The following is a 27,287-nucleotide window of genomic DNA, read 5'->3' on the forward strand; positions in this document are numbered from 1 at the left end:
CACAGTCGTTACATAGCCGAGCTGTTTTCTCTAATTAATCTAGATCCTGCCCGAACAAGTATTTATACGCTCTCTCATCGACACAGAGGCATCATATCTTGTCCCTTCTCTTCTCAACGTTAAAGTGTGCGTATCATCGCTACGCGATCACGTTGCGATCAGAAGAAATAAATTTGCTGATTAGTACACACACACACACACACACCCCACACACACCTGTACGTAACACTCACACTAGCTCACGCGCATTCATTCGCATTCGCATGTTACGTTTAACCCTCTAACACGTATCACGTATCTAAATGCACACAGACAACACATACTCTCCTCTACTCTAATTTTAAACACTTACTGAATCTTCTTATTAGATTGCAGGTGAAGGATTCGGGAGCCGTGTTCTCTTCGCACCGTAGATCGCATATCGGTGGGTCGTTTTTTGGAAACTTTAAGTTCGGCACAGACAATAAACGACCCTCGCGTTTCGCCTGTTTCATCTTGACGATTTTCTTCAGCCTCGGCGGTTTCATCTCGGTCTCCGATAACGTTAAGTCCACTGGCCTGACGGCCGACGATTTCTCCGGCGAATTCTCATTTTGTAATCGTAACAGTTTGTTATTGTCCCCTTCGAGCATCGGGCTCTTCGCATCCAGGCTGCCGCATCGTTTCTTCTCGTCGTGCGGCGGACTCTCGCGTCCTGGTATCGAACCTTCCGACGACACCGAAGATTCAGACTCGACACTTTCGACTGGAGACAACGAACTCGCGGATTCGCTGACGTTACAGTAAAAAACGGAAGATTTCTGACCACCGCTACTATCAGTGCCTACCTGTTAACAATGGGGTACTTGTACATACCTTTTTCATATCAAGGACTCACGCGTGTTATGGCCACTCTTTGTAATGTGGAAAGCTCTAAACGATCGAGATTGAAGCTGCAGTTAGAGCCACATATACAAAATTCCTAATGAAGCGATCATTTAATTTATTGTCTGGTTAGACGAAGCGAAACGATGCGTAAAGCGGATGGCGACAGCAAAAGGGAACTTTACTTATTTTAATTAATGGAAATGTTTGAACTGAACATATACATTTGATACGAAAGAAGAGGAATGGAACAAGTTATTTCAAGCTAAGAGTACACTTGAGATACGTTTCTTTTTACCAGAATTGTGCTTTTCCTTGTGAGAATTTGTACGAATTGATGGATAGTTCTGTATAATAACAACGGTGAGGGTGAACTTCAGAATTTTCGAAACTTGTACAGGGTGGAGACAAACTCATAGTATAACTGAACGGGGAATGACTCTTCATGAAAGAATTTCATCAATGTGTCAATAATCATTATATAGAACAAAAAAGCATAGAAAATATTATCGACTGACATATACATGATTATTGTGGTGGGTGGATCGTTTATGAATACGAGGAGTTTGAACAGGCCTAGCCACGTTTGATCTTAACGAGTGTATTCAAACTGAAAGTCGCATTTAAACTTTTCAAACAGTTCGATGAAATATTTCAAACTTCAAACTCGAATCGCTGTAAATTTTTCAAACAGTTTGATGAAAAATTATAATCTTCAAGCCACTCCAGACGCGAGCGTAGGTCAAACAACATATGTATTCATAAAACCGATAAAAATAACTGACTGTAAAGCCTCTGGTGTCCCACCACACCACCTCGAGTTGCATAGCCGACGCTCGCAGCTTGAAATTCAAAGCATTTCATCAAACTTATTGAAAAGTGGACAGCGGCATAAGCTTGAAGTTTGAAAGGTTTCATCGAAATGTTCGGAAAGTTTGAATGCCTCGACAATGTCAAACTGAGCTTGGACCGTCCAAACTCCTCGTCAGATGTTTAAACACGGTTGAACAGTTTTATTACCCACCACTATACATGAATCATAAATATTATTTAAATATTAATTAAATAAAATCAGTTAATTAAATAGATTCGTAGAAACTTAGACAAAAAACTTATGACTCAGTACTCAGTACTCAGTACTCAGGTACCCTCGCCGGGTTCTACTACAGGTTTGTTCGCACCTTGTACGTATATGTATACGTCTGTTTCAAAATATTTATCCTAGTTATACTTATTAGTATACTAATTATGTACTGATAACATACTAATTAGTATACTATTAGTACAATAATAAGTATCATACAATTATCATCTTAAGTAAAAAACTCTAAATCGGTGAATTTTATTCAATTTTCAATAAAATTTGAATTCCAATTTGAACTTAATTAACCTCTACGTAAAAGAAACGTATTTCTGTTTAAATAATTGTTTGGCACATACATTAATATTCGCAATTTCATCATCGCTCTGCTTGCTGTTCATGACTGATTTATAATGTTAAAACGTTTTATGAATGAAGTTCCTCATTCGTCTTCGTATTGAAAAAATCAATGGAATATTGAAGACCAAAAGGTACTGACTGTAAGATGACACATTAATTTTGAGTAAATTATTTGAAGCTGATTGTAAAGGTGGAATGATGCAATTTTGAAGAAATATTTAAAATAATTCGTGTAATGTTATTTATAAAAATTTCTTGCAATATCTGTAGAGTGTAGTTGAATTGCAATTAATGTTTATGTTTGAAATAACATAGAACACAATTTGATTTTCATCCAATAAATGATTAATACTTTCAGACCAAAAGCGAAAAAAAGGCAAAAATATACAAAAAGTTGGCTCTAATTATAATGGCCATTATGCAAAGGAGAACACATCATTTATCCACCTAAAACAGAGTCTTACATGTATAATTATTCAGTATGTCGCTTAAATAAATAGTACGTTAATAATTGATTAATTATTCTACAATTTTGATTTTGTTATTAAGAATAACGACAACGTACTTATCAAGAGTGAGAATACCTGATTTGTCCATAGTTTTTATATACACATTTCGGATTTTTCTATTGACAAATTAAAAAAAAAAAAGGTTCAATCTGAAAAACACATTTCATAAAATTATAAAATGTATAAATATTAAGCACAGTATCTACTACAGAATTCACGTGTAAAGTGTAGCAAAAGCAACAGCAACAGGGTATAGTCAACATCGTAACACATTATAGTTTAAAAAGAAGTACCATTCTTGCATATAAAAGCAGACAGTAAACGAGACGTTAAATTGGCACGAACTTTCTTTTCAAAAAATTCATTTCTGCATATTCGTGAAGTACAGAGTGTTCCATGACAACCACTAGTTGAAATCGTATCGTATCGTGTAAATTACTATTGAATTTATGAACAAATACTACAAGAAGACTTTATCCTACATGAATTATAAATTGGAGACCATTATTATTTTTCTACTTCCAATCAGCATTTCTTTATACAATAGAATAGTATATTATCTTCGGAGACAAAAGGAAAAACAAATTCGACGATATTCCATAATATGATTTCGTATTAAGCGAAGATGAAGTAATAGCATTAGAAATTTTGATCAAATTTTTAGTCGTAGTCTGACTGCAACGGCTGGTTCCACTTACGTAGACGGTTAAATTTGTTTTTCTTCTTCAATAATATCACAGACATATAGCATTCTATTATAAAAAGAATTGAGTTGAGCATCAAAGGACATTGAAAACAAAACAATCAAAATATCTCCAACCTAACAAATTTTATAATTCGTAGCTTTAGCATTTTTTCATAAAGTTAGTAATTTAGGTAATGTTTCAACTGGCGCTCATAGTGGAACGTTCTGCACACGAGAATAATAATAATAACACGTTTTCTATACACAGGATGAGTAAAAAAGGGTCTAGGACTTGAGAGGCTTATAATACTCAACGAGGAATGCAAAAACTATCTAATCAATATAGGTTCTAAAATCGGTGCTTTCGGTGTACAATTAACTTTTATATTTACGAACGTTCGATATCGTAAGTGAGTATCTTTGCAACATGTTGAATGTAAACAGAAAAATTTGTTTAGAAGTATATTAATTCAATGTTGTACGACAACAGGCAATATGAGACGAAAGGAATACTTGAAGATGTACGTCGATCTATGATTCGCAGATGTGAGTTTTGTATTGAAATGCAAGAAAGACATGTGAAGCATCTGTAAAAAATATTAAAACAGACTTTTGTATTTTTTTTTTTGGAAGGATTGATTGTAGTATCTTCATTGGTTAGATAATTGTTACTCATCTCGGTGTATACTATGAGCCACTAAAGTCTTAAAACTCTTGTTTTTTCGCCGTGTATGCTATGGAAATGTATAGTTCAAAAATATAAATATATTGTCCCAGTGAAAGTACCGCTAGAGGGTAAAAATGAGACGGTCCAATCACCATGTAGCATTAGGGAGCTTTTTTAATTTTCCTTTCATTTCTCTGTTTCCATCTCTTATATATTTGTGCGTCATACAATCAGAATGGTTTGAACTGGAACTGTTTATATCCAACATTAGTTTGTAGTAAACACTGAAGTACCTTCTATTGACAAAATTGCAGTCTTCAATACACTGTGCTTGACGTGACTATAATATCGATCTTTTATCCTATTACACGTGTGTAATGTACAAAGTGTCCCCGATATACGTTGATATATTTTTAGACTGTGCAGCTCAAATGAATCAAAAATATTTGATGACATAATCTACGATCTACTTTCATTTTGTAGTAATAATGCTTCAAGGTCAGCAATATGCATGAGGGAAAAACATTCACACAGAACTTCGACCTAGACCAATGATGCCGAAGCTACCATTCAGAGCTCAGGCTCATTCCCAATAGCATTCATTACACGTTAACCATTGCTTAAACGTGGAAAGAAACTCCAAAACGACAATGTTGGTTAAAATTTACAGTTTATTTTTACTGTGTAACCAATTTCCTTTTTAACCCTTACAGTCTGGAGTAGTACAGAGCTCAACTGTGTATGAAATTGATGCTCATTTAGTAATGACCAACGCTGTGGTTGGAGTATAGTGTATCTTTAAAATTTGGAAAAATATTTAGAATAGGGGAGACAACTCTGACTACAAGGTCACCCTCCTCAGTGACCTTCAGAAAGTTCTGGCTGTCGTTCGTTTTTTTTATTAAAAAAATATAAACAAAATAATTTTCAATATGTAACGCTTATTTTGAGTATTGAAGGGCTGTAATGACGTTGCCCCTGACATATGTTGCAAATGAAACCTTCCTAAATGACCTGGAGAAAATTTTAGCAACCGCTCGTTATTTGTTAAAATGTTATTAACAAATAAATTTCGCAATATAAAGGTGTATGATTAATTCCATAATTGAAATCTTACCTAAATTATAAACATTATATTATTAACATATCTGTTCCTTTAAGTGATTGCGTGGTCGGGGGAGAGGCTCTCCTAGCCCGAGAAAAACCTAGCCACAATCTAACCAAAATATCATTTCAGTTTAATCAGAAATGATGTCGAGTTAGGTTTGCGTTACATTTTTTCCGAAGTGTGGGTACAGAAGTAGGAGCGGTGAGCCCCCCGTACACGTAATCACTTAAACAAGCAGATATGTTAATAATAAGGTAAAGTGTACATTGTGAAGTTAAGCATACACCTTCATATTGCGAAATTTATTTGTTAATAACTGTTTAAGAAATAAAGAGCGATGACTTTGACCTCATATGTCACGATCAAGTTCATTTTAGTCCTTCAAGGGTCAAAACAACTGGTATATGTTGCAGATTTTCTTATTTATAACTTTTCAATTAAAAACGAGCGTCTGATAACACCTTCTGAAGATCACTGACGAGGGTGACCTTGACAACATATGTCAAGGTCAAGGTTATCGGAGCTGCTTCCCTTATTCTAAAAATTTACCAAATTATATAATAACATATTTACCAAAATTTGTTTGGAAGCTATTAAAACCAAAGATGGTTATTTCGACAAGGTACAAATTAGATAAGAATAAATTTTTATTATTTTATGTTGGTTTTGTTATGTATAATACATACATATAGGGTGTCCCACCTAACGCTGCCACTCTTAATTATTCTCTTATTTGTCACGGTATAAAAAAATGGATCCGGAGAAAGTTAGTGTATTTTAGGGGGGAAATTAGGCTATGAGATTGAAGGTCATCTGAAGGTCATATCTTCTGAGATTTCTCTAATGGTAGCGTTTTCTTAAATGGAATGCCTTATTTTTTTGTATGCCATTACAAAGAGGAGATCAATACGTATCCAACAATGTATCACACTATGGGGTGACAACACTTTGAACATACACTAAAATAATAAATAATGCGATTATGGCATTTATTTTGTTTCTGCAATTAAATTTCTGTGAGCTTCCACCTCAACCAGTTACGTGCGAAATTTTCAGTCCAAGGTCATTTCAAGGTCATTGTGTGATACATTGTTTGATACGTTTTGATTTCCTCTTTGTAATGGAAAACAAAATAGGGCATTCCATTTAAAAAAAACGTTACCATTAGAGAAATCTCAGAAAATATGACCTTGAGGTAACCTTCAATTTCATAGCCTAATGTCCCCCCTAAAATACACTAACTTTCCCCAGAACGGTTTTTTTGTATCGTGACAAATAAGAGAATATTTAAGGGTAGCAGAGTCAGATGGGACACCCTTATATACAGGATGTTAAATTTAAATCCAACATCTGAATTATTTCCGCTATTACTGGAGGTAAGAAAAAAGTGACTGAAGAAGATGTAAATGGTCTCAAGGCATAGGAGTGGCAATAATGAAAAAAATCGTGTGAAAGTCATTTTAACAGTTTTTTCAAGGTCATCGTACATTTTTCGTACATTAGTATTCATTTTATATAACGTAATGTTATAGTCGACATCAAGACAAGTTCAATGAAATAACACTGGACAATATCCAATAAAATAAGATGATAATAAATTAGATGATCTTCTCGTTTTATTTTTTTTACATTCTTCAGAATGAAACTCATTTTCTCGTCTTCAAGGTCACATCAAGGACGTGGTATGTAGATTGTTCAACTTGCCTTCACGCCGATTACATCATCGCGTTATAAAAAATTGATATTAATGCGCCAAAAAAAGGACGATGACCTTCAAAAAACTGTCAAAATGACATCTACAAGACTTTTTTTTATCACCACTAGATTCACTTCTACCTTATTTAGTCATTTTTTTTTACCTTCAATAGTATAGGAAATAACTGAGATGCTCGATTTAAAACACAGATATACCATTTATAGGGCGGTATAGTATACATGTAAATCGTTTGTTGTATTAAAAACTGTAATTTGACTTTTTAAGATTTTATTTAACTGCTTCCATACTTCTGAACGGTAGTCTATATGCATATGAACTTTTATGATATTTAAAATCCACCATATGAGAATATTTTACATTTTTATTAACACTCTGGACAGGCCTGTAGGTGATGATGTCAATTAAACTAATGTCAATTATTTTCATTTGTATTCCTTGATTCCACTTATATGCTTTCTAATAAAAATGTATTAAGCTTCCGGTGTATCAGTCTTCAGTGGCACCATTTGCAACGTACAACGTTACGTTCGTGATGAACCGAAGTCGAAGACCCAGTTCGCACACTATTTAACTAACAGCTTCGTATTTCAATTTTAAATAATGTTTCGTATTGTAATTTCCAATCCTTTCAGCATGTTACAGTAATGTTTTTAGTCAAGCGTACATATCCATACACAGCACTCTAATCTAAGGGTTAACATTGCGTAAAACAAAATTTGATCGTCCAAAAGTTCAAATTAAGTAAAAGTCTGTTCATTAGCTAAGTATGTACGTAGCAATGAATTGTCATTATACACGTCAGATAAATATTTTAGATGGCAAAGTTAAATGACTCTCCTTGCGTAGTGAAATCAATAATGGAACGCACAGTTGAAGGATATCAAAAAAAGCATACAAGTACCCCATTTTGAGACGTCAAAGTCGGCGTGAAAGTACTTTTTATTTTCAGATCAACCTTGGTGAGCTGCCTCTTCAGACTGAATCCTTTCCAGCCATGGTTTTTCGCGCAATCTTCTTCGTTCACTGTGTGTCCGGGCTTACAGATTTCATTAACAGTGACCTCCGTGGTCCGTTTGTCGTTATTGCAGCTGGCGGCTTGGTATTCGCCGCGTAGTGGGCATTGTTGCGATTGTTGAGCATTGTCGGCTACCATTGCTAATAAGGCTTCAGACGGCACAGTAGAGTCTCGTTGAGTCTGATGAATTTAACATGTTGGATTTTTCACAATAAAATCAATGCATACGAAAATGGCAAGAGATTTAATTCTAAGCTCTAGAAGCAGATCATTTCACATGTTATATGCGTACAATATACAGCATTATTGCATGTGTTGTAATGTTAGCAACACCTCTTATTAATTAGTTATATCCCCCGCAAATATATTGATAGCCATTAAATCTAACATAATCTAATCTTATCGTTCTAAATGTATATTATCCTATATTAACCCTCCAGTGTACGGATTAAGAGTACCTACTGAAACGGAAAAATAATATCTTTGTGGGTTCCACGGACCCAACACGTGCACTGGAGGATTAAGTATAATATATATTACAACTAGATCCCTAGTTACATGTAGTAAAAAAAAATTAGTTATAAGTAATGGTTAAGTTAGTCTTCAAACGGATAGATATCGCAAACGTATGGTCACTTGTCACTTCCCAAATAGACGTGATTCGAAACGATAAAACCGAAAAGTGCAGTCAAGGGAAGGCGTTCGAACGTTTTACAATATTCGAATTAATTACACGTGTGAACATTTATGCGAGGTGTACCTAAGATGCTCATAGAAACAATATCTTGACATATTTAACGTCTCTTTTTTCCAGAAATAAAACCTTTGCAAAATGTAAATATACATATTAACATTTTTTTTTTTTGCTTCTTCAGAAATTCAAGTTACTGCAGAATATCATTTTTAAATAGATTCTTTCATTATTATTCCGTCTTTCCTTACGGATTACTAACTCGTTTATTCCGCTTTAAAGAGAAAAATATTGTAAACTGGAGATATGAAATTACTTTACTTCTTAACAGAACGTCACCGATGCAACTACTGGACGTTTTGAGCTTGACTTCTGAACAAGCATATAGTGTCACAATTGTAGAAGCTGGTTACAAATTTTCTGGTACTAATGCGACTTAAAGTATTGTACATTTATTTGATAACTGGTCAGTATTAAGAGGAAATTTACATTAACCCCTTAAAGTATAAACCTGTGACAAGATGGAAGGTTTCTTCAAGTGTGAATGGTGTCAATTTGTATTTACTAAAATCAGTAATTTTCGTACTTGTCGATAAAACCATTCGCGTGTTAAGGAGTTAATCTCTTCGAGGATACTGGAACCATTCCTGCATCTTTCACTTTGAAATTGTTTTCAATAGTATAACAATGGATTGCGTATTAAACCTACGACTAAGATATTCATAATTGAACTCGGACAATATAACATGGCAACGTCATCTTAAAGCATTTAGACAAATGTCAAGAAAATTAACTTAAGTAATCTATCCCTGAAGAGATTTATGAACCTACTCTATAATGTAATTCATCACATAAGTACACATTTTAACGTTTATTTAACACTAATTAATAATACACCAATGCACGAATAATTATTCTGGTTTCTGTTAGTTAACTTCCCGTAGATCTCACCTACATTTTCTATATATTTACTGCAACCACGTGAAAACAATGAAATATATCTTTTGAGATGTGTGAATAAGCTTAACGAGTAAAGTAGTGAATACATATTTCCATGGAGAATATGTTCGAGCAACATCTTTCGAACTTGTGAATGGATTTAAAAGAAAAAAATAGTATATAATTCCTATTCTCATCCCTTTGGTGAGAAAATTAAAGATGCATTAACATTTTGTGATATTATTTACAAAACTTTTTACCTTATATATATATAATATATTTTACGTTCCTGTCGACATTAAATAATTCTATGTGTGATAAGTGAACGTTTATTATCGTATTAATATTTTCTTGACGTATTGTGTACTCTGCTATTTTATTTCTTTAAAATATGTACAAGTGTACTTTCAATTGTAAATGATTTATAATGTATGCAGCAATCGTATTAACCTCTTTTAATTGAATACTTTCTGCGAGAGTTTGTAAAAATGACTCTATCTCAATCTCTATCTAGTTTTTCTTTTTCACTTACTTTGATTCTGTTATCGATTCCAAAAATATTAAAAATTTGTTCTTGAGGAATACAAAAATATATAATTATCCGTGCGTCAATGTATTTAAAAATACTCTGTATCTGCAGCTAACAACATCAAAGTAGACGAGTATAATTTATCAATCACGTACTAGATTGTAAGCATGCATATTGAAATGTTTAAAAAGATAGTTCTCATTTACAATCTGTGCGGATTACTTTCTTCTTCAAGCATGAAACAATGAAGAGAGTGTCGATAAAAAACGTTTTGTATGTACATAACTTGTTCGTGACACGAACACAAGTTAAAATTTATTTTCTTTCAAAAAATACTTTTAAAGGATATTTAAATTGCTTTATTAATGAAGCCAGTTTGTTTATGTTTTATGAAGCCGTTATTAGCATTCGTTTCAGGAGTAATAAACTACTCGGATCACACAATGTATCTAGCGTGTTCAACATGGAAAATTACTGTCACAATTTGCACAGTCGCAGGCAAATACACTGGGACATTCTAATTATTGTCAGTCAATAGAATAGCTAGCTTAATTACTTTGGTGATTACGTTTATAGATATTTGAAATCACCTGATACAACCGTCCTGACCTGATTAATGCTGTCAGTTACTGTCGAGATAATGATACGTAGCTGAAACATTTCAGAAGTCGTTGTTACAAGTGAAACATATGTCTGTAAAAATATAATTAATCGTTCGTCGAATACTTCCGTTTACTCTAGCGTTATATACTTGTATCACCTTTTCTTACTTCCATATTTTCCATTATAAAATGAAATACTATATAATACTTATTAAATGAGCTACCAACTTCTTCAAACTTTCAATGCAAAAAAAGCTACAAGTCAATGTGGGGATTCCTATTATATAACATAAATTATTTATAAGCTAATCATTTAAATGCTATGTGCTTACACCATATACAAGTACGTACATTACAATCTCTATATTTAAGCGACTTAATACTTTTACACTGTTTTCTCTAGTCAACAGATAATATAGTATAATGTTCTTATAAGTTAAGAAATTGGAAATTTATATAGTTATATTTCTTGCTTCTGTTCTCTTCGCAATGTGTGTACATTCAAAGTCAAAACTACCGCGCACTTTTTCGGACAATTTTTTACTTTTCATATATCTCTGTTCATCCAGATATTCATCAGTAAGAAAACAGAAAATTAAATCGAATGTACTCGTGATATTTGAAAGTACAATACCGATTAATTATTCATGTTACTGAAAATAGTAGCTATCAGAATGATCCTATACAAGGTGTTTAAGAAAAAGGTACAAGATTTCAAGGGTATGTTCTACTAAACAAGAGGAATAAAAAGTACTTAATCAATACAGGAAAAAATATATTTTTACATTTGCCACTGTTCGATAACATAAACAGGTCTTAAAACAAGTAGAACGAACACAAACGAATCGTCTGAAACTACAAACAAACTCTTTTTTGTTACTATAGTTTCTTTTCTGATATAAGTGATGATATTCTGCTGCAAATGCTTTAATTCGATTCTTTATGTCAATACACGCTTCTAAACAGACGCTTAGGTTTCGCAAAGAAAGAATTTATTTCAGAATCTGTTAATGTTTGAACAATAGTTTGAACAATAGTTTTTACTCGTCTGGATGAGCACAAATGCCTTTGAAATCTTAGAGCTTTCTTGTAAACACTGTGTATAGAACAATTTAATAATGACATAAATTAACTTTTACTTACCGAAAAACTTTACAACTCTAAAAATAGCTTTCTGTTTAATTCTATCAATATATTTACCATCGATACCCACTTTGATCGATGGATTTTTTCAATTTATTTATTTATCGTGTTATCCTTATAACTTTTTGAAAATGGAAGCTTTCTCTTCTGTTTTAATAAAACAAGTTAAACTAACAATTATGAATAAATGAGATTAAAAATAAATGAGACTACTCTCGACAAAAATGTTCCCATCATTGTTTGTGATCAAGAAAACATATCGGATCGTGTTAATATACATGTAATGTTGGTCAAAGTCGGTATTAGTGACTGAAAATTAGTGACCCGTTTTTCGTTAAGTTAAAATTGAATAATTTCGGTAAGTTCAATGACTGCACACAGGGCCGGTCCTGGTGGAGGGCGAACACGGTGTGCCCCGCACATTGGCGGCTCATTTGGAAAGGTAGCCAAAGGTCACCCTCGCTATCTTAATGTGTTACAAAAATTGAAAAACAAAATCCCAATTTAAAATACGACGATAGTAGATCACGTAAGCATTCTCCTGATGAAAGGTTTGAACTAGAAAATGAATATGAGTCTCTTGTTAGCATTTTATATGGTTTTAAAGGAATGTCCAGTCAAATGAAAATAATATGTTAAAAAGGGATTTAGATGGTATTCAATTATATAATGAAATACTGTCGTACTTTATATTTTACAAGATATCGTGAATGTTGATTTAATATCTGGTTTCCTAATTTTACTATTGCCCTGAAAATTGTGTTAACACTGTCGATTTCCGTTTCGTCTGGTGAGGGATGTTTTTTAAAACTCAAAGTAATTAAAAATTACCTCTGATCTACAATGTCCCAGAAAAAACTAAGTAGTCTTGCACTTATCTTGTAATGAATTTAACGAAAAAAGAGTTAGATTTCATTGTCATTTATGTATATTGGAGGTATTCGTATACTATTATATATCGGTATACTGTTATAATAAACATTTTATATAATATACGTGTATTCACTTGCACTTTTATCGTCTTGTATATCTTGTATTATTATGCTTTTCAGGTGAACTTCTGGTACATGCACAGATGGCATCAAACGTTTATGTGAAAATCGGCGCACGCGTATATCTTACTGTGTTACTAGTATATGTATGCAAAGCGATTATGACTGTTGTCACAATCGTAATGATGTACTAATTGTAAGTCTCTAATACTCTCAGCTACCTTTCGATGTTTTTGTGTCATTTGTTAGTTCTTCATTTCTACATTCAATATCAATCGAACGTCTAAATATGGACCAAAGCTAGCGTGAAACGGAAATACCATCTACTATTTACTACCTACATCCGTCGAGTTCGGTTGTTCGTTAACAAAGTAATATCGCATATCATACAACGAAAATAAACATTCTAGCTGTTTCTTTAACGAAAAGTATATTGCTCTTACTTGCTTCAATGTGGGTAGACACATAGTTGGCTAAACATTAAATGCACAGTAAACATGAGTATATGTTTAGAAAAAGTACATTGTTATTTGTTTAGGCTAAGATTAAGAACGACAGTTTCGATGTTGGAAACAGAACAAAAATATTTACGATAACTATAACTAATATTTATATGCTATGTTTATTATTGAACGTTTCAATATATATTTAAATAGTTGTTAATGAAACGACTTACATAAATCTGTTACAGCTATATTTCTATTCCCAGAACATGGAAAATGACAAGTTTGACCACTAGTCGCCGATAACATTCTCGTTTGTTGTTTAAAATTCCTTAATTTATCCAGACAATCTAATTACTTCTCTCCTACGTTTCTATCTTCTAATGTTCCAAGCAGAAAATGATTATATGTTGTGTGTACATGTGTGTATATATGGTTTTTGGTTGAATTTGCATTATAAAGTAAAAACGAAGCGCACGGAATATTTGTATCATGTAAACAATTCTGTTACAAGTAAAGTATAAGAAACATATCAATTGCTTAATCAAGAATGAACGACTTGCAAAATTTCTTGCTCCATTCAATTCATTGTTCTTAACGGTTGATTTGAATAAAAGAGAAACATTTAGTTTCAATAACTGTTAGCACTGAAAAATGTGTAGACGTCTACATAAATTATTTGAACATCCCTGATAACCAGTTATGTGCAAGTTTCCAACAGATTGCCAGAAAATAGTGACAAAATTTATCTAAAAAACCATAGCCATCTATTTCCGCATTTGACTTGGGTTTTGCAGACAGAGCCTGCTGACAGAATCGTAAAGCAGATTGGCAGCAACTCTTGCAACGTAACTTATTGTCAGATTGGGCAAAAACGGAACAGAGCCCAAAAAATAGAAAAATATTCGTAATCAACCACCAATTTCGTTTTATATACTGACAATAAAGGTAAATGTAACATAATTAAAATTAACTAAATATTACTTGCATTGCGATATTTAATTCTTTTTCCATTTCATTGATGACAATAGAATTCATTTTACTATAAAAAAATATATTCAGTATACATATAACTGAATTCATATGATACTGGATCTTACTACTCCTAAACGATCGTACTTCAGAAAATGTTGACTGACGTTAAATACTAGTTATATGTATATAAAACTGTAAACATTGTTAAATTGTAAGTGAAATTGAAAATTAAAGAGTACATATGTATTATAAAACAATAAATATATACTTATTAATAATAAAATAAAAGTATTACAAGAATTATTTATTTTCCTGAAATCAATAACAAAAGTAATTGTTTAAAGAGATCATTTAAATGCCTATACATATATGCCCGTCCATATAAAATTTAAATGGCTGAAGCTGTGCAAACTCTCTTCAATTATTGCTCCCAATGTCACAGCAGATTGTGTTGCAAGACTTGCTGTCAATCTACTGCCTATGTTGCTGCCAATCTGCGCGCAAGTTGCTTACAGCAGATCTTGCATAAAATTTTTAGCCATGCTGAATACATAACCTTATAACAGGCATTGGACAAAATTTGGCTTTGCAGGTTTGGCTGAGAAGGATGTTACCAATCAGATAGAATACATTTTTTCATTGAATTTTTATTTTAGATTAATGTTACTGCCTGAGCACTTATGCAATAGTTACTCGAACAATATACAAAGGATCAAGAAATCAAGAAATTGTACAATCAGCGTAAGTATTCAATTGAGTTTAAGGAATATCAAAATAATTCTCTACCATCACGAATTTTTTCATCATTGTCAAACACAATAAGAATAAATTACTTAGGAATATTCTACCTTTAACATTTCCGAAAATCTTCAATGATCAACTGAAATGTGGAATGTTCATTTATTATTTATAGAAAAAAGCAAAGCTTACCAAAGAAGCAAATAGTACCAGTTAAACTTAAAAGTTACATTTTTAAGTAAACATTAATTTGAAAAAAAAACATACTGTTTGCACTTTTACTAATTTTCTGCTTGGAATTTACGGAAGGACTGCTTTACATTCGCTTAAATATTAAACTTCTTCTCTAAAGGGTGAGTTAGTTGAAAGCAGTTTATGAATTAAAAGACCGCGAGACAGACATGAATTCAAAGAGACTGTGTAAATGACAGAAATCAAGCTTTAATGGAACGTTTTGTAGATGGTTAATAGATGGTTAATGGTTATTACACTTTTTATATTTTAAAGCGTTAGTATAAAAAAATGTTCTTCTAGTGGTTATCTACATAAGTTTTATCCGATTAAGCAGTTAGTCGGTTTGATATGGGATATTTAATATGAAGTTGGTTATTTTCCTGGCTGGAAATTGTTTAAAATTTGTTATGCATATCTTGATATGGCGAAATGTATCAACTCTAGGACAAAATGATCTTTTTTTTTTTGTTAAATAACGTAATGCGTCAGTTACTTTTCTGAAAAATTAAATAGTTTATTCATATGAAACGATTTTTTTTTAATTTACTTATGTGCTATTATTCAGAATCCTACGCAGTGTCTTACGAAATCGTAACACCTAGATAACTCACTGGGATACTATTATCGAAAATATGGTCGCATGATTTGTGACTATTTAATGATGCGTCTACCTTCGGTACTGGTATGATACCTGTTATATCACGGTGACATTATTGAGAACTGAAACTTCTGTAATATTTACAAAGGATAAGAAGACTTACAGTTAACAAAATTTTAGTAACAGATCGAACAATCAAGTTCTGCAGTCATTTTACAATCATGCAATAATGGAGATAATTTATTTCAGTATCTAGGATATAGCAAAGATATGTATACTTAAAATTTTAAAGGCATCGTTTTGGACACATCTGAGAAGTATGGAGAGGGTAACAATTTGAACGTTCAAAATGACCAATATCAAGAAAGAAATACATTTTACCTGATCTGTGCTAGGACTCCTTGCTTTGTCCTCGTTTTCCCGTTTCAAGTCGTCTTGGCGTTTAGGGCTGCGTAACACTCGTTGACACGGATCCGAATTACCGCCGATGTCCGCTGTATTCAATACAATCAAAGAAATTTTCTGCACGATGTCTATTATCACCAAATTGGTCTCATTTCCATATGCCATTCTAAAATCAAATGATAACCACTGTGAATTAATTACTCCTTAATTATGGCTGGAGAGATGTTACATTCAACTAGAAACGTGTGACTAAACGAAGGGTCCAATGCAAGAGAGAGCTATGCCACAACAGTAGCGTTGTGAGATATTTAGGCCTTTATGGACAGTGGTGTACATAAGGATTGTATATAAATGCGTACTCCCATAGTACAGGCAGAAGTTTTAATACGTAGTTAAAAATTAAGGGATAATAACTAGACATCAAGAGGTTACACAATTAATAAAAATATCATTTTTCAGCATTTTGTAGCATAGCTCCCTCTTGCACTAAACCCCTCCAATGACACAGGGCGTTTTATTTTAAGAAGTCTATCTCATTTTCGGGTTAGGTCCGACTTTTAGTCTAAAAGTAGGGGGGGACACGCCTGTTCTTCAACAGGATCAGTATTCCAAGAAAATCTGGCTACGCCATAACACCCCGTGGGTAACTACGTAATCTGGCCGGATGCATTCCAACTCCCGATACGGTTAACAGGTCGCGAGAGTGATTTAGTGTCTTCGTACGTATCAACCGATTCATTTGTAAATGTATTAATTCAACTCATCTGTTAACGTATCTAACCGTGAGGTAATAGCTGTATGCCGATTATTATTGTTACTGACGCTGTACTAAGTGCCACCTATTAGATGCATCAACAGCGAAAAATTCAAACAAAAAATTTTGTTATTATCCTAAAGAGTGCATTGATAAAAACCAACAAGTTATTTGACGATGTGTTAAAAACTCTTCCTTTAACAAATTCATAAATATCTCCTACTTTTTTAACATTCTGAACGGAAGGTACCCTTAATTAAATATTTCGAAATAAGGAAAAGTGTACTTGTACCACTTCTTAAGAAACGGTTTACTTAACTTTATATTTCCAGTCTAATACTGTTAATTGATGTTTTGCATGTTTTTTATAGTTCAATGCGCTTGTGTCTTAAACGAATCATATTAAATATCGTACAAATGATTACTGTTTTCATTTCAGTTCAGGAATTTAGGATACATCGTGTACGTTACTAAATAAGTTGATTCTTCTCATTGATTCACAAAAACAACGATTGTAGAATTATACATACTTGACTCCCTATATATTTTGACCAATTTTTAATGAACGGAAAAAATGTATATTCTCAGTTGTCATATGTTTTAAAGTTAAGTAAGTGCAAATTGCAACGATGCATCAAATTTGATTCTGGTACTTACAAGCCATAGGAAGAGTTCAAACTAAGGGCTGTTATATTTTCAGGCTGTTCTCCACTAGCAGCGACCGTTAAGCAGATCAGTGTCGCTTGAAAGCCTGGGGCTCTCTTCTGTAAACCAGTCTTAACTTTTAGAGGCTGATTCGATTCAGTGTTTTTAGTTTCGCTACTTCCTGAGGTATTACCAGCCGGTGAGTCGTGATCAGACGAACTTTCCACCTCTTTCCCCTTGGTCCGGGGCCCGCGAAAATCATACGAAGAATTAGTTAGCATAAGATAGTATAAAAATAGTACTATAAAAATAAAGTACGTAGTCTGTCCGAAAAATTCGTAGACCGATGTTGTTTCTTTTCAGATGGCAACACTGACGCGACGCGAACAAGCGAGAATCGCAGTTGGGGGTTTCCTTGATCTTCAGTATAAGTTTGGTTTTCATGAAATGTCCATAACGCGAATAACAACTTTTTTATAAAACTGTTTTACTGTGCATGGTCGACATGGAAATCACTGTGTTAATGGAGCAATGCATTAACGTGAAAGTTTTCGTCAAGCATGGGAAGAAAGGAACCGAAATTCACGAAATGTTCAAAAAAGTGTACGGGGAGCGTGCAATACAACGACAAGCAGTATTCAAATGGGTAAAACATTTCCAAGAGGGGCTTGGAAGATGTTGCTGATAATGTGAGAGCAGGACGATCTTGAAACTGCGTCCGTCGACGAAAATATCGGTCGTGTCTTATGTTGCGTGCAGCGTGATCGACGACTATCTGTTAGAATAATTGCGGAAGAATTAAACATAGGTAAAACGACTGCTAACATGATTTTAGACGAAAAATTGGGAATGAAGAAACTGTGTGCAAAGGTCGTTCCGAGATGTTTGACTGCTGAACAAAAACGGCGAAGAAAATAGTACTGTGTTGACTGTTCAACCATGATTTCTCGATAGGTCATAAAAGGAGAGCTGCAGATCAATAAATCTCGAAGAAGCAGGTCCAAAATAAAGATAATGGTCTTTTTTTTCGACATTCATGGTATTGTGCAACATGAATTCGTCCCAGAAAAACAATCTGTAAGTGCAACTTACTACTTGGATATCCTGACACGCTTACGAGACCGTGTACAGTGTCTGCGACCACAGTTGTGGAAAGGGAACCGATACATTTTGCATCATGACAATGCGCCATTGCACACAGCAGTAGTTGTTCGTGAATTCCTAGTACGTAATTCAATCACCGAGCTCGAGAACCCTCTCTGTTTCCCTGATCTGGCCCTCTGCGATTTTTAGTTATTTCCAAAAATCAAAATGCCGTTGCGGGAACAGCAATTGTGGGACGTGAAAACCATCAAGAGCGAAATGATAAAGTTGTTAAAGGATATATCAGAAACAGATCGGCAGCACTGCTTCCAACCATGGAAACTACGTTGCCAAAATTTTATTCTTGCGCGAGGGGGGGGGAGGGGTTACTTCAAAGGTGACTATGTCGATGTATCTGAATAAAATCAAATAAATTTTTTATGAACACTGTCTACGAACTTTTTGGAGAGACCACGTAGTAACATTGTTATCACTAAGTAAACATCACTATACGCCACGTGGAATGTGATCACGTGGACTGTGATCACTCATCATTTGGACTACAGATTGATTCAAGAATACAAGTAATTTCATAATAAAATATATTAATTCTGGTTTTGAGGAAATGAAAGTTAATCAGAATAAAATAACAGAAAAGATGACATTCTAAATTCAATATTTTCTAAAGTTACTTCCTGATGATCTTACTCTGTACGAAGCTTACTGCATCTACGATATAATTATCTGTTCAGGAATATTTAGACAATATTAATTCATACTGCCATGAAATATACAGAAAACATTATTACGCGTCTAAAAATCCTTCCAACGTACGAAACATTATAAATGAATTTTGATGATAATTAAAAATGACTGGCAAATGAATAGATTACTTACCACTACTTCAGACATACTCTCTACTTTTTTGAATTTAAACAAAACAACGTGCTTTCCATTTCCTGCGATCGCTAATTTCCGACTTTCGGGACAGAGATAGATTTGCTGTATCGCAAACAGATCTTCTTCCGAGTCTATACTACGCGTTCTACCTTTCTCGAAAAGCTTAGCTGTCTTCAATTTATAAAGGACTTGTAAAGTGCCTGCGGATGCATCCCAAAATTTTATACTGCCGTCGTCATGCCTACAATAAAAACATTTATCTTTTGATAAAACATTCCATTAAACAATACAATTCGTAATGTTATTTTCGAAATGGAATTTTAATAACGTAGCCTATTCCAAAAGTAATCGGTCTGCTGTTTATAAAAGTTTTTCTACGTTATATACATGGTGTTCCTAAAATAAAGGACTAAAGCTTATACCAGCCTGTCATTATTAAGCTTAATAATTTTTTACAGTTTGAACACTTTTATCATCACTGATATTTACTGTCAATTTTACCCGAACTCAAACTGTGTAACTCTTAATTATATTCTATATCAGAGAAACTTGTAAATTAATTTGACATCAATAGTTCACATAATAACAAAGAAGGGACATATATTTTCCTAATTACATTACAGCTTGTGTTAGACTAAGTTTAATTCAAGGAACAGAAATGCAACAATATATTGAACAATACACGAGGGTTAATTATATGTACTTACCCCGTTACAATAATTTCGTTATAACTACTTGAGCTCGAACTCCATTCTCCACCAGATATTGGCCAATCCTTTTCACTGAACCCTGTCTTTTTCTGCGACTTGGATCCAACTGAATAGAAGGCAGGTACTAAATCCGATGGACAGTCTGCGAAGTATGCGCAACATGTCACCGCTGACTCGTGTATGTCCATTGGGTACGGATTTTCGAAACATGGAAATCCGGGTGTTAACAAATCTATCACAACCAAATCACTTTGTAGTAGGACCACGACAGCGTATGGATCCTGATAATCTGTACAAAGCAGAAATAATATTATTCATTTATCTATTTAAATGAAAATCAAAATGTTTTTCAAATAGAAAAATGGAATCAAAATATGTAGACTGTATGCATTTATAAAGGACACGAACGAGGATGACACAATAAAATGTAACATCAAGAAGAATTACTCTTTATTTAATTTCCATTTTTGTATAATAGACTATAAAAATTTTAACACAAACACCTGCAGTTTGATGATAAAATATTTAAAAGCTTTATAAGTTTTATAAGATACTTAAAAAAGTTTTCAAATTAGAAAATATTTTCGTGAAGGTAATAATGTTACAGTCAAAGGTTTTGGCAGAAATGACGTGAATTGACGGAAAAACTCGCGAACAAATCATAGAACAATAATCTTCGTAATTGATTTCCTCCTGGTTCTTACTATATACTGACATCCCCTTTGTGAACATCACTTTATTTTCTAAACTTTACTCTATACTTTTCACAGTATTTAGAATATTAAAAGTTTTTAAGATATAAATATATGTTTATAAGGTGAATAATTTTTTAAATCAAATTTCTTTACATATACAGTAGCCTGCTTAGAGTGTTTTCCTTCATTAAACAATGTCGCGTCCAATATAATTGCTTTTCAAGTCTGCTTCTAATTTAAAAAAATATCATCTGCTTGACTGCAATTTATTCGAACTACTAATAAAGTATTATTGTATCTAAACGTATTAGATAAGATTCACAGACACAAGCCGAACGAAACACGCCGATATTACTATAACCAATTAATTGAAAATACACTAGAAATACTAAAAATATACCACTAGTCCATGGATTTTCGCATAGTGTTATGAAGTCTATCACATTGTGCTCCATTTCTAGTACAGTAGTAGTTTTCCCATGTATAACAGTTATACTTGGGGTTCGCCCAGTTGTATCGTACGCTAAGCCACCGGAAAATATAACGTATGCTTCCCTAAATGAACACAGAAAATACAATGTCAAACGATACTCTTGCGTATCCGGTCCCTGCAAAGAATAGTTCTAATCTTAAGATTATTGTATACAGGGTGAGTCATTTAAATCAATCTCCTCCAGAGTATCTTCGAAAACGTCAATGATATCGTAATGTTTACCTTCTTAAAGGGGTATCTAATGTAGATGCCCGTTTTCAATATGATATTTGGGATTTTAGCAAAGAAACTATAATACTTTTTGCAGTGAACGATTCAGGGTATATTTATACATATTTCAAAAACATTTATAAATTTTAAAAACAAACTATGTAGATTAACGCAAAGTTTATGGCAAAATGTTGAAAATTACCGAAGTTATCATGATGCCTAGTTTGAAAAATTAAGACAAAAAGGTTTAAAGAAGATGCAAAATACTAAAAGAGAACATTTGTTTCCCACTTACAGTTAATCTACCATTATAGCAGCATACCGTCTGGCAAATGCCGCCGCAAATTCGTGCCGTGCGGCAAATGCCGCCTCGATGGGGACACAGCTTTAGACTTAAGACACGACAATCGCCGTGACAACATCGACTAATGACTAATGCATTAAAAAATACATGGTTCCATTTAATAAATTGAATTTGACCTTAATGTGTCCTCTACACGTCTAGCTACAAAAAAACTACACACATCAAAATTGTGTAAAAAGTGCGTGTAATCTCGATGTGTGTGGCACGTCTTTCCAGCGCAAGAGGTTAACTTTTATACGAAATATTTGTCGGTATCATTATCGATTTTGCAGATACTCCAGAGAATCAATTTAAATGACTCACCCTGTATAATAATTTTTTAATAATTCACTAATATTACCATTAGCAAAACGTATTCGATGAAATAAATTAATATGAACACTACAGGAATTATTTACATATACCGGGTGGATCAATAACCTTGACCACTTGGAGTATGTCCGTTATTATTAGATATGTGAACAAATTCTATTTATAAAAGTTAATGAGGGGATCAAAACTTACCGGTAATTATTTTATTGTGGGTAGCAGGTTTTCGGAGATTTACTCTCTTTTTCATCTCTACTAGAAAAGAGGAGTATTAAACGATTTCAACGACCTATAATGCCAGGTCATTCGATACTAAATTATTGGAGTAAAAGGACGACTCTTAAGTTATAAGAGATACTCGAAGTGGTGTCCGTTTACATCGAGACAACATTGCAATGATCAAATTGCTAAAACCTCTTGTAACGTAAGAATCGTTGTTTTACTCTATTATTTAAAGTCGAATGACCTTGTATTATAGGTCACTTAAATCGTCCAATGTTCCTCCATTTTATTAGGAATAGAAAAGTATAGCCTGCCATTTTTAAAAAATACAAAGGTGCCCTTAAAATCTTTGAAAACTCTTCACCCACAACAAAATTATTACTGACATATTATGGTCCCTTCGGTACCGTACAACTTATGTGAATAAAATTCTTCCACATCTAAAAATAACGGAAATGTTCCAGATGAGTAAATTATTGGTCTTCCCTGCATACTAAAAATAGAATTTATTATTGTAGATATATTACTGGAACAGAAGTGTTAACTATATTGCAAGAAAATATTAAAAAATATAATAAATGTTCTCGTTTATTTAAAAATTCAGAATAATGGATGGATTGCATGTTGCACCTTTGGTCATAAGAAAAATTGAAAATTTGAACGTTTAGAAATAAAACACTTTGTCCGTGAATAATAATAACTCTGAGTGTTATATTCAATCTTTGTACTTTAAACAATCAGGAAGTTAAAAACATAATTTAATTATATATTTTTCAAAATTATAATTCAAATGTGATCACTCTTAGTAACATTTATTTATTAGAGTGTAACTTTTATTCCTACTTAATAAAACTAACATTTTACACAGATCAACTTAATAGTTATTTTCATTTCTAAGTATTGAAATTTACAAACATTCCATTATGCGAAATATCTAAAATTATAAAGTTCCATCAACAGTGTTTAAACATTAATAAGACTTAAAAAATTAAACATTTTTTTTCAGAATTTTAAAAGTCGATATTGTGTTATTTAATTGTGTAATATAGCGAATAAAGAATGCAACTATATATAATATCTTACCCCGATCTGGAAAGCTTCCATTCGACTTTTTGAATTGATCTGCACGGTTCTGGCTCGCCATCTTTAGTAGTTTTTGCTGAAACAAGCATACAAATACGATCGTGCATATAATTTTACTAATAAAATATAGTACCTACTTAAATTGATTTAATGACTTATTGATTACGTCCTTCCTCATGTTACCTCATTTTATATGTGTTTAACACTAGATTTACTAAACTGTATAATATATTGATATGTATAATACATGGATACTACAATGTAATAGAATATAGTATAACGTACAATGTATAATAAATTAAAAATCAATATAAATTCCGACAAAAATATTTATGATTTCGGTAATTGTAAAATAAGAAATTTAAAACCCGTCATTCTGAATTTTAAAACAATATTAATATTCTTTACATAGTTACGGTCACGTTTTATTCTTTTTTTTATAGAATGCCACTGAAATGGTGTAAATTTTAAAAAATTCAGAATTTTCCAAATTTTTTCCTAAAACAGCAAGCACGACATTTCATATAACTTCATTTAATAAAAATGAGAATAAAAATACAGTGTGGTTAATTACTAGAGGTGTGCGGGTACCCGTGATTACGAGATCGGGCGGGATCGGGCAGGCACCCGAGACTCTCCACTGAAAAGTTTACAGGCAGCTCGACGCTTTTGGGCCGATTTGGAAGAGAAAGAAGTCACGTGGTCGGACTTAACCCATACAGTAAGTCAACCGCCCCCGACCATAGAGTTGGTTGACCAGTATGAAAGGTGTTAGGAAAATATTAAAATATGTACTTCAATTTTTATCACGTTAAGTCATCTTTAATGATTTAATCAGATAGTGAAATATGTATATGTCCTATCAAATATAATAACAATTGTAATAATATTTCGCCCATATAATTTATTAAAAATCAAACACTGAAAAACTGGCCTACCAGCCCCGGTCTACCCTACGTTATACAGTAGACATTCGTTTCCCGCACTAGTCGAGGCTATAGAGGACCAGAATTCCAGAAACCGTGCAGGAATCGGACACCAGTTACCCGAGCGCTTTCCCCACCACTCGGCCGTTCACTCGTGTGACGCAGCTAGATATAGGGTGGGCTGGATATTGTTCATTATAAAGAGGGCTATTACTTAGCAGTAACAAGTTTTTCGTAGGCGGAGTATCTTCTAAGTTTTCAAAGTTAATTATGTTACTTTTATTAATGATATTGAAATATTATGGAATAAAATACTTTTATTACTTCCAAACATTCTGCGTAATAAAGTATTAAGGTATTATGTGAAAAAGGTAATAATTCGTAACATATTTTAGTGGCAAATGTCTAGCTTGGTTAGCATCTTTTACCCATTACAATACATTTCATTAATAATGCAATATTTTTTTAATAATTTCCCGCGACTAGTAAGATTTAATATCACTTCGAAATAAGAGTTCAATATCATGGTGAAGATATTTCGTAAGTCTACATTACCCATTGACTACAGACGATTCGTTTCAGAGATGAATAATTCGACGACTGCTTGGTGATAGGTACTTTTAATGACCAACTGAATGCTATTTTTTATTACCGTTTTGGAAATACTGTGCCACTTACTGTTAATTGAGCCAAGTTATGTGAAAACCTACCAACCATCAGAATGACAAAAAAATTATTTAAACACAGTACAAATCCCATGATTTTATGACTTTAATTTTGCAAAAAGCCCATAGAACAACTATTACATTATACAACTATTAAAACTACCAACTCATCGAAAATTAATAAGAAAATTGAAATTAACTATAGGAAATAATATGAATTATATTATTCATATTAAATAAGCTATTAAAAACATTGTAAAACAACAGCAACAAACAAAATATACCCAATAGAAATAAAGCTACTTTTATTTAAATAAAAATTTTCAAACAAAATTTACTTCACTTCAGATCATATGAGGGTCAGTAGCTTTCTGTATAACGTGGTCCAATTAAGAGAACTCGAACGTTAGAGCTTCGAAAATTCTCCACTAGCTTGTGGTGGTGAAAGAAACATTCAAGTTCGTTTCTGAGACGAACGGTCTGTAGTTAAGGGTTGAAATGGTAATTTTTCTTTTACCGTGGGGATGCGTTACACTCGTCGGTTTCACTTGTCGCACCGTCCATGTTGACAGAGAACCGTCCGTGTGACTACACATAAACTGTTTACCCTCGTGATGCCACGTTATCGATCTCAACGGTACATCGCTTTGGCATCTGTAATCCGCATTCTTCGTTTTCAAATCCCAAAATACTATTTGCCCCGATTCATATCCTATCAGCATCTGGAAGCAAAATTGACGAGCATAAGTGGACAAATAACATTCAACAACAAAGCGTTTCTCTGCCGAACGACCATACACTAAGGAAAAAAGTTAAAAAGACGAAAGTCTGCAATAAAATGTAATGTCGCGACACAGTCGCAGAACTTATCGTGAAATTATAATACAACTTACGTACCCTCACGAGCAAACTCAGCTTCCGTTAGGGGAAAAAAAGTGGCGTAAGAGAAGTGCCTTCTACCACTTGGTAAATTTATTTCAGGCACCGAAATAAATGTTAAATTGAATGTTAATTTGACATAAATTTCAATAACTTCCGAGACCAAGTGAAAGGAGGCCCTTTTCCTACACTGCTTTTTCCCCCAGCGAAAGCCGAGTTTACTTGTGAGGGTACACACAACGAGAACGGTGATGAGAATGTGGTGCGGAATGGTTCTTAAACGTTTAATCGGATTATGTTTTAAGTGTGACGATCAATCGAATGTTTGAAACACGTATGTACGTACGTATGTAATGTATGCCGCCGTGAATTGTAACATGAAAGATCGATGAGTTTCTAATAAACTGAAGACGTGTAAACGATTAAACCAAATGTAAGTGTTAGTGTCGTTATACATGACACTGATTTGTGGAAATTAAATACTGACAAGGAGATCACGCACAATATGCTATGCGCCCGTGATTTTCATGAAATTTCGCAGAACAGTGGTGGACAGGTAGATTCAAGAATTTACCTCTTTACCACCTTTCTATGAAGTTTCATCAAAATGAGCCCGTAACACGTCATGTAGGTCCTATGTGAAAGTAAACTAGAAATCCCAGCCGATACTTTTACGCTGTTTACTTTTCGATTACACAGAGTGATCTACAAAAGGAGCCAGTTTAGGGTACCTACTCAACAAAATAACAAAATAAAAAATGTTTGATTTTGTTTGTTTTTATTAAACGCATCAGTGCTTTTTTACTGAAACTGCACATAGTACGGCGAAATTCGTAGTACAACCGAAGAGAGATGGTTTTGCGGGTAAAAACGAAACAGAAAATAAAGATTTTAATTTTACATTTATTTGTTTCAATAAAATTCTTTTGTGTGTTTTATTTTCAAAAAGTCTTTCGTTTCTTACAATTTTCACTTCTTTTAAGGACGAACACATGCGTAGCAGATAAATTTTTACGGTCGATTCTCTCGAAAACACTGTACTATACAAAAAAAG

At 33.2% G+C, this 27,287-nt stretch overlaps 2 protein-coding genes across 2 annotated transcripts in view; both read right to left on the reverse strand.

The window, feature by feature from the left end:
• Positions 1-329: 329 nt before the first annotated feature.
• On the reverse strand, positions 330-20,589 carry LOC107190314 (syntaxin-binding protein 5-like). Its single transcript, XM_015579104.1, has 6 exons — positions 20,385-20,589; positions 19,692-19,918; positions 17,707-17,995; positions 16,272-16,461; positions 7,893-8,186; positions 330-827 (listed from the first exon to the last, which is right to left on the reverse strand). The coding sequence occupies exons 1-6, from the start codon at positions 20,573-20,575 to the stop codon at positions 330-332; spliced, it is 1,689 nt and encodes a 562-aa protein (XP_015434590.1). The 5' UTR covers positions 20,576-20,589.
• A 44-nt stretch (positions 20,590-20,633) lies between these two features.
• The window catches only part of LOC107190315 (syntaxin-binding protein 5-like), a 42,673-nt gene continuing 36,019 nt past the window's right edge, over positions 20,634-27,287 (reverse strand). The window contains exons 6-9 of the mRNA XM_015579106.1: positions 25,872-26,076; positions 23,764-23,839; positions 21,461-21,637; positions 20,634-20,676 (exon numbers count right to left, since the gene is read on the reverse strand). Coding sequence (XP_015434592.1) covers positions 20,634-20,676; positions 21,461-21,637; positions 23,764-23,839; positions 25,872-26,076 — 501 coding nt within the window. The remainder of the gene's footprint in view (positions 20,677-21,460; positions 21,638-23,763; positions 23,840-25,871; positions 26,077-27,287) is intronic.

This window comes from Dufourea novaeangliae, unplaced genomic scaffold (genome assembly GCF_001272555.1).
Source record: "Dufourea novaeangliae isolate 0120121106 unplaced genomic scaffold, ASM127255v1 scaffold177, whole genome shotgun sequence".
NCBI lineage: Eukaryota > Metazoa > Arthropoda > Insecta > Hymenoptera > Halictidae > Dufourea > Dufourea novaeangliae.

Coding starts and splice junctions, on each gene's coding strand:
- LOC107190314 (XM_015579104.1), bottom strand. CDS start 20,575: ATGGACATACACGAGTCAGCGGTGACATGTTGCGCATACTTCGCAGAC. Junction 17,996..19,691: donor TAAATTCAAAAAAGTAGAGA/GTATGTCTGAAG, acceptor TTATTTTTATAG/TACTATTTTTATACTATCTT. Junction 8,187..16,271: donor GGAGTCCTAGCACAGATCAG/GTAAAATGTATT, acceptor TAAATTCATCAG/ACTCAACGAGACTCTACTGT.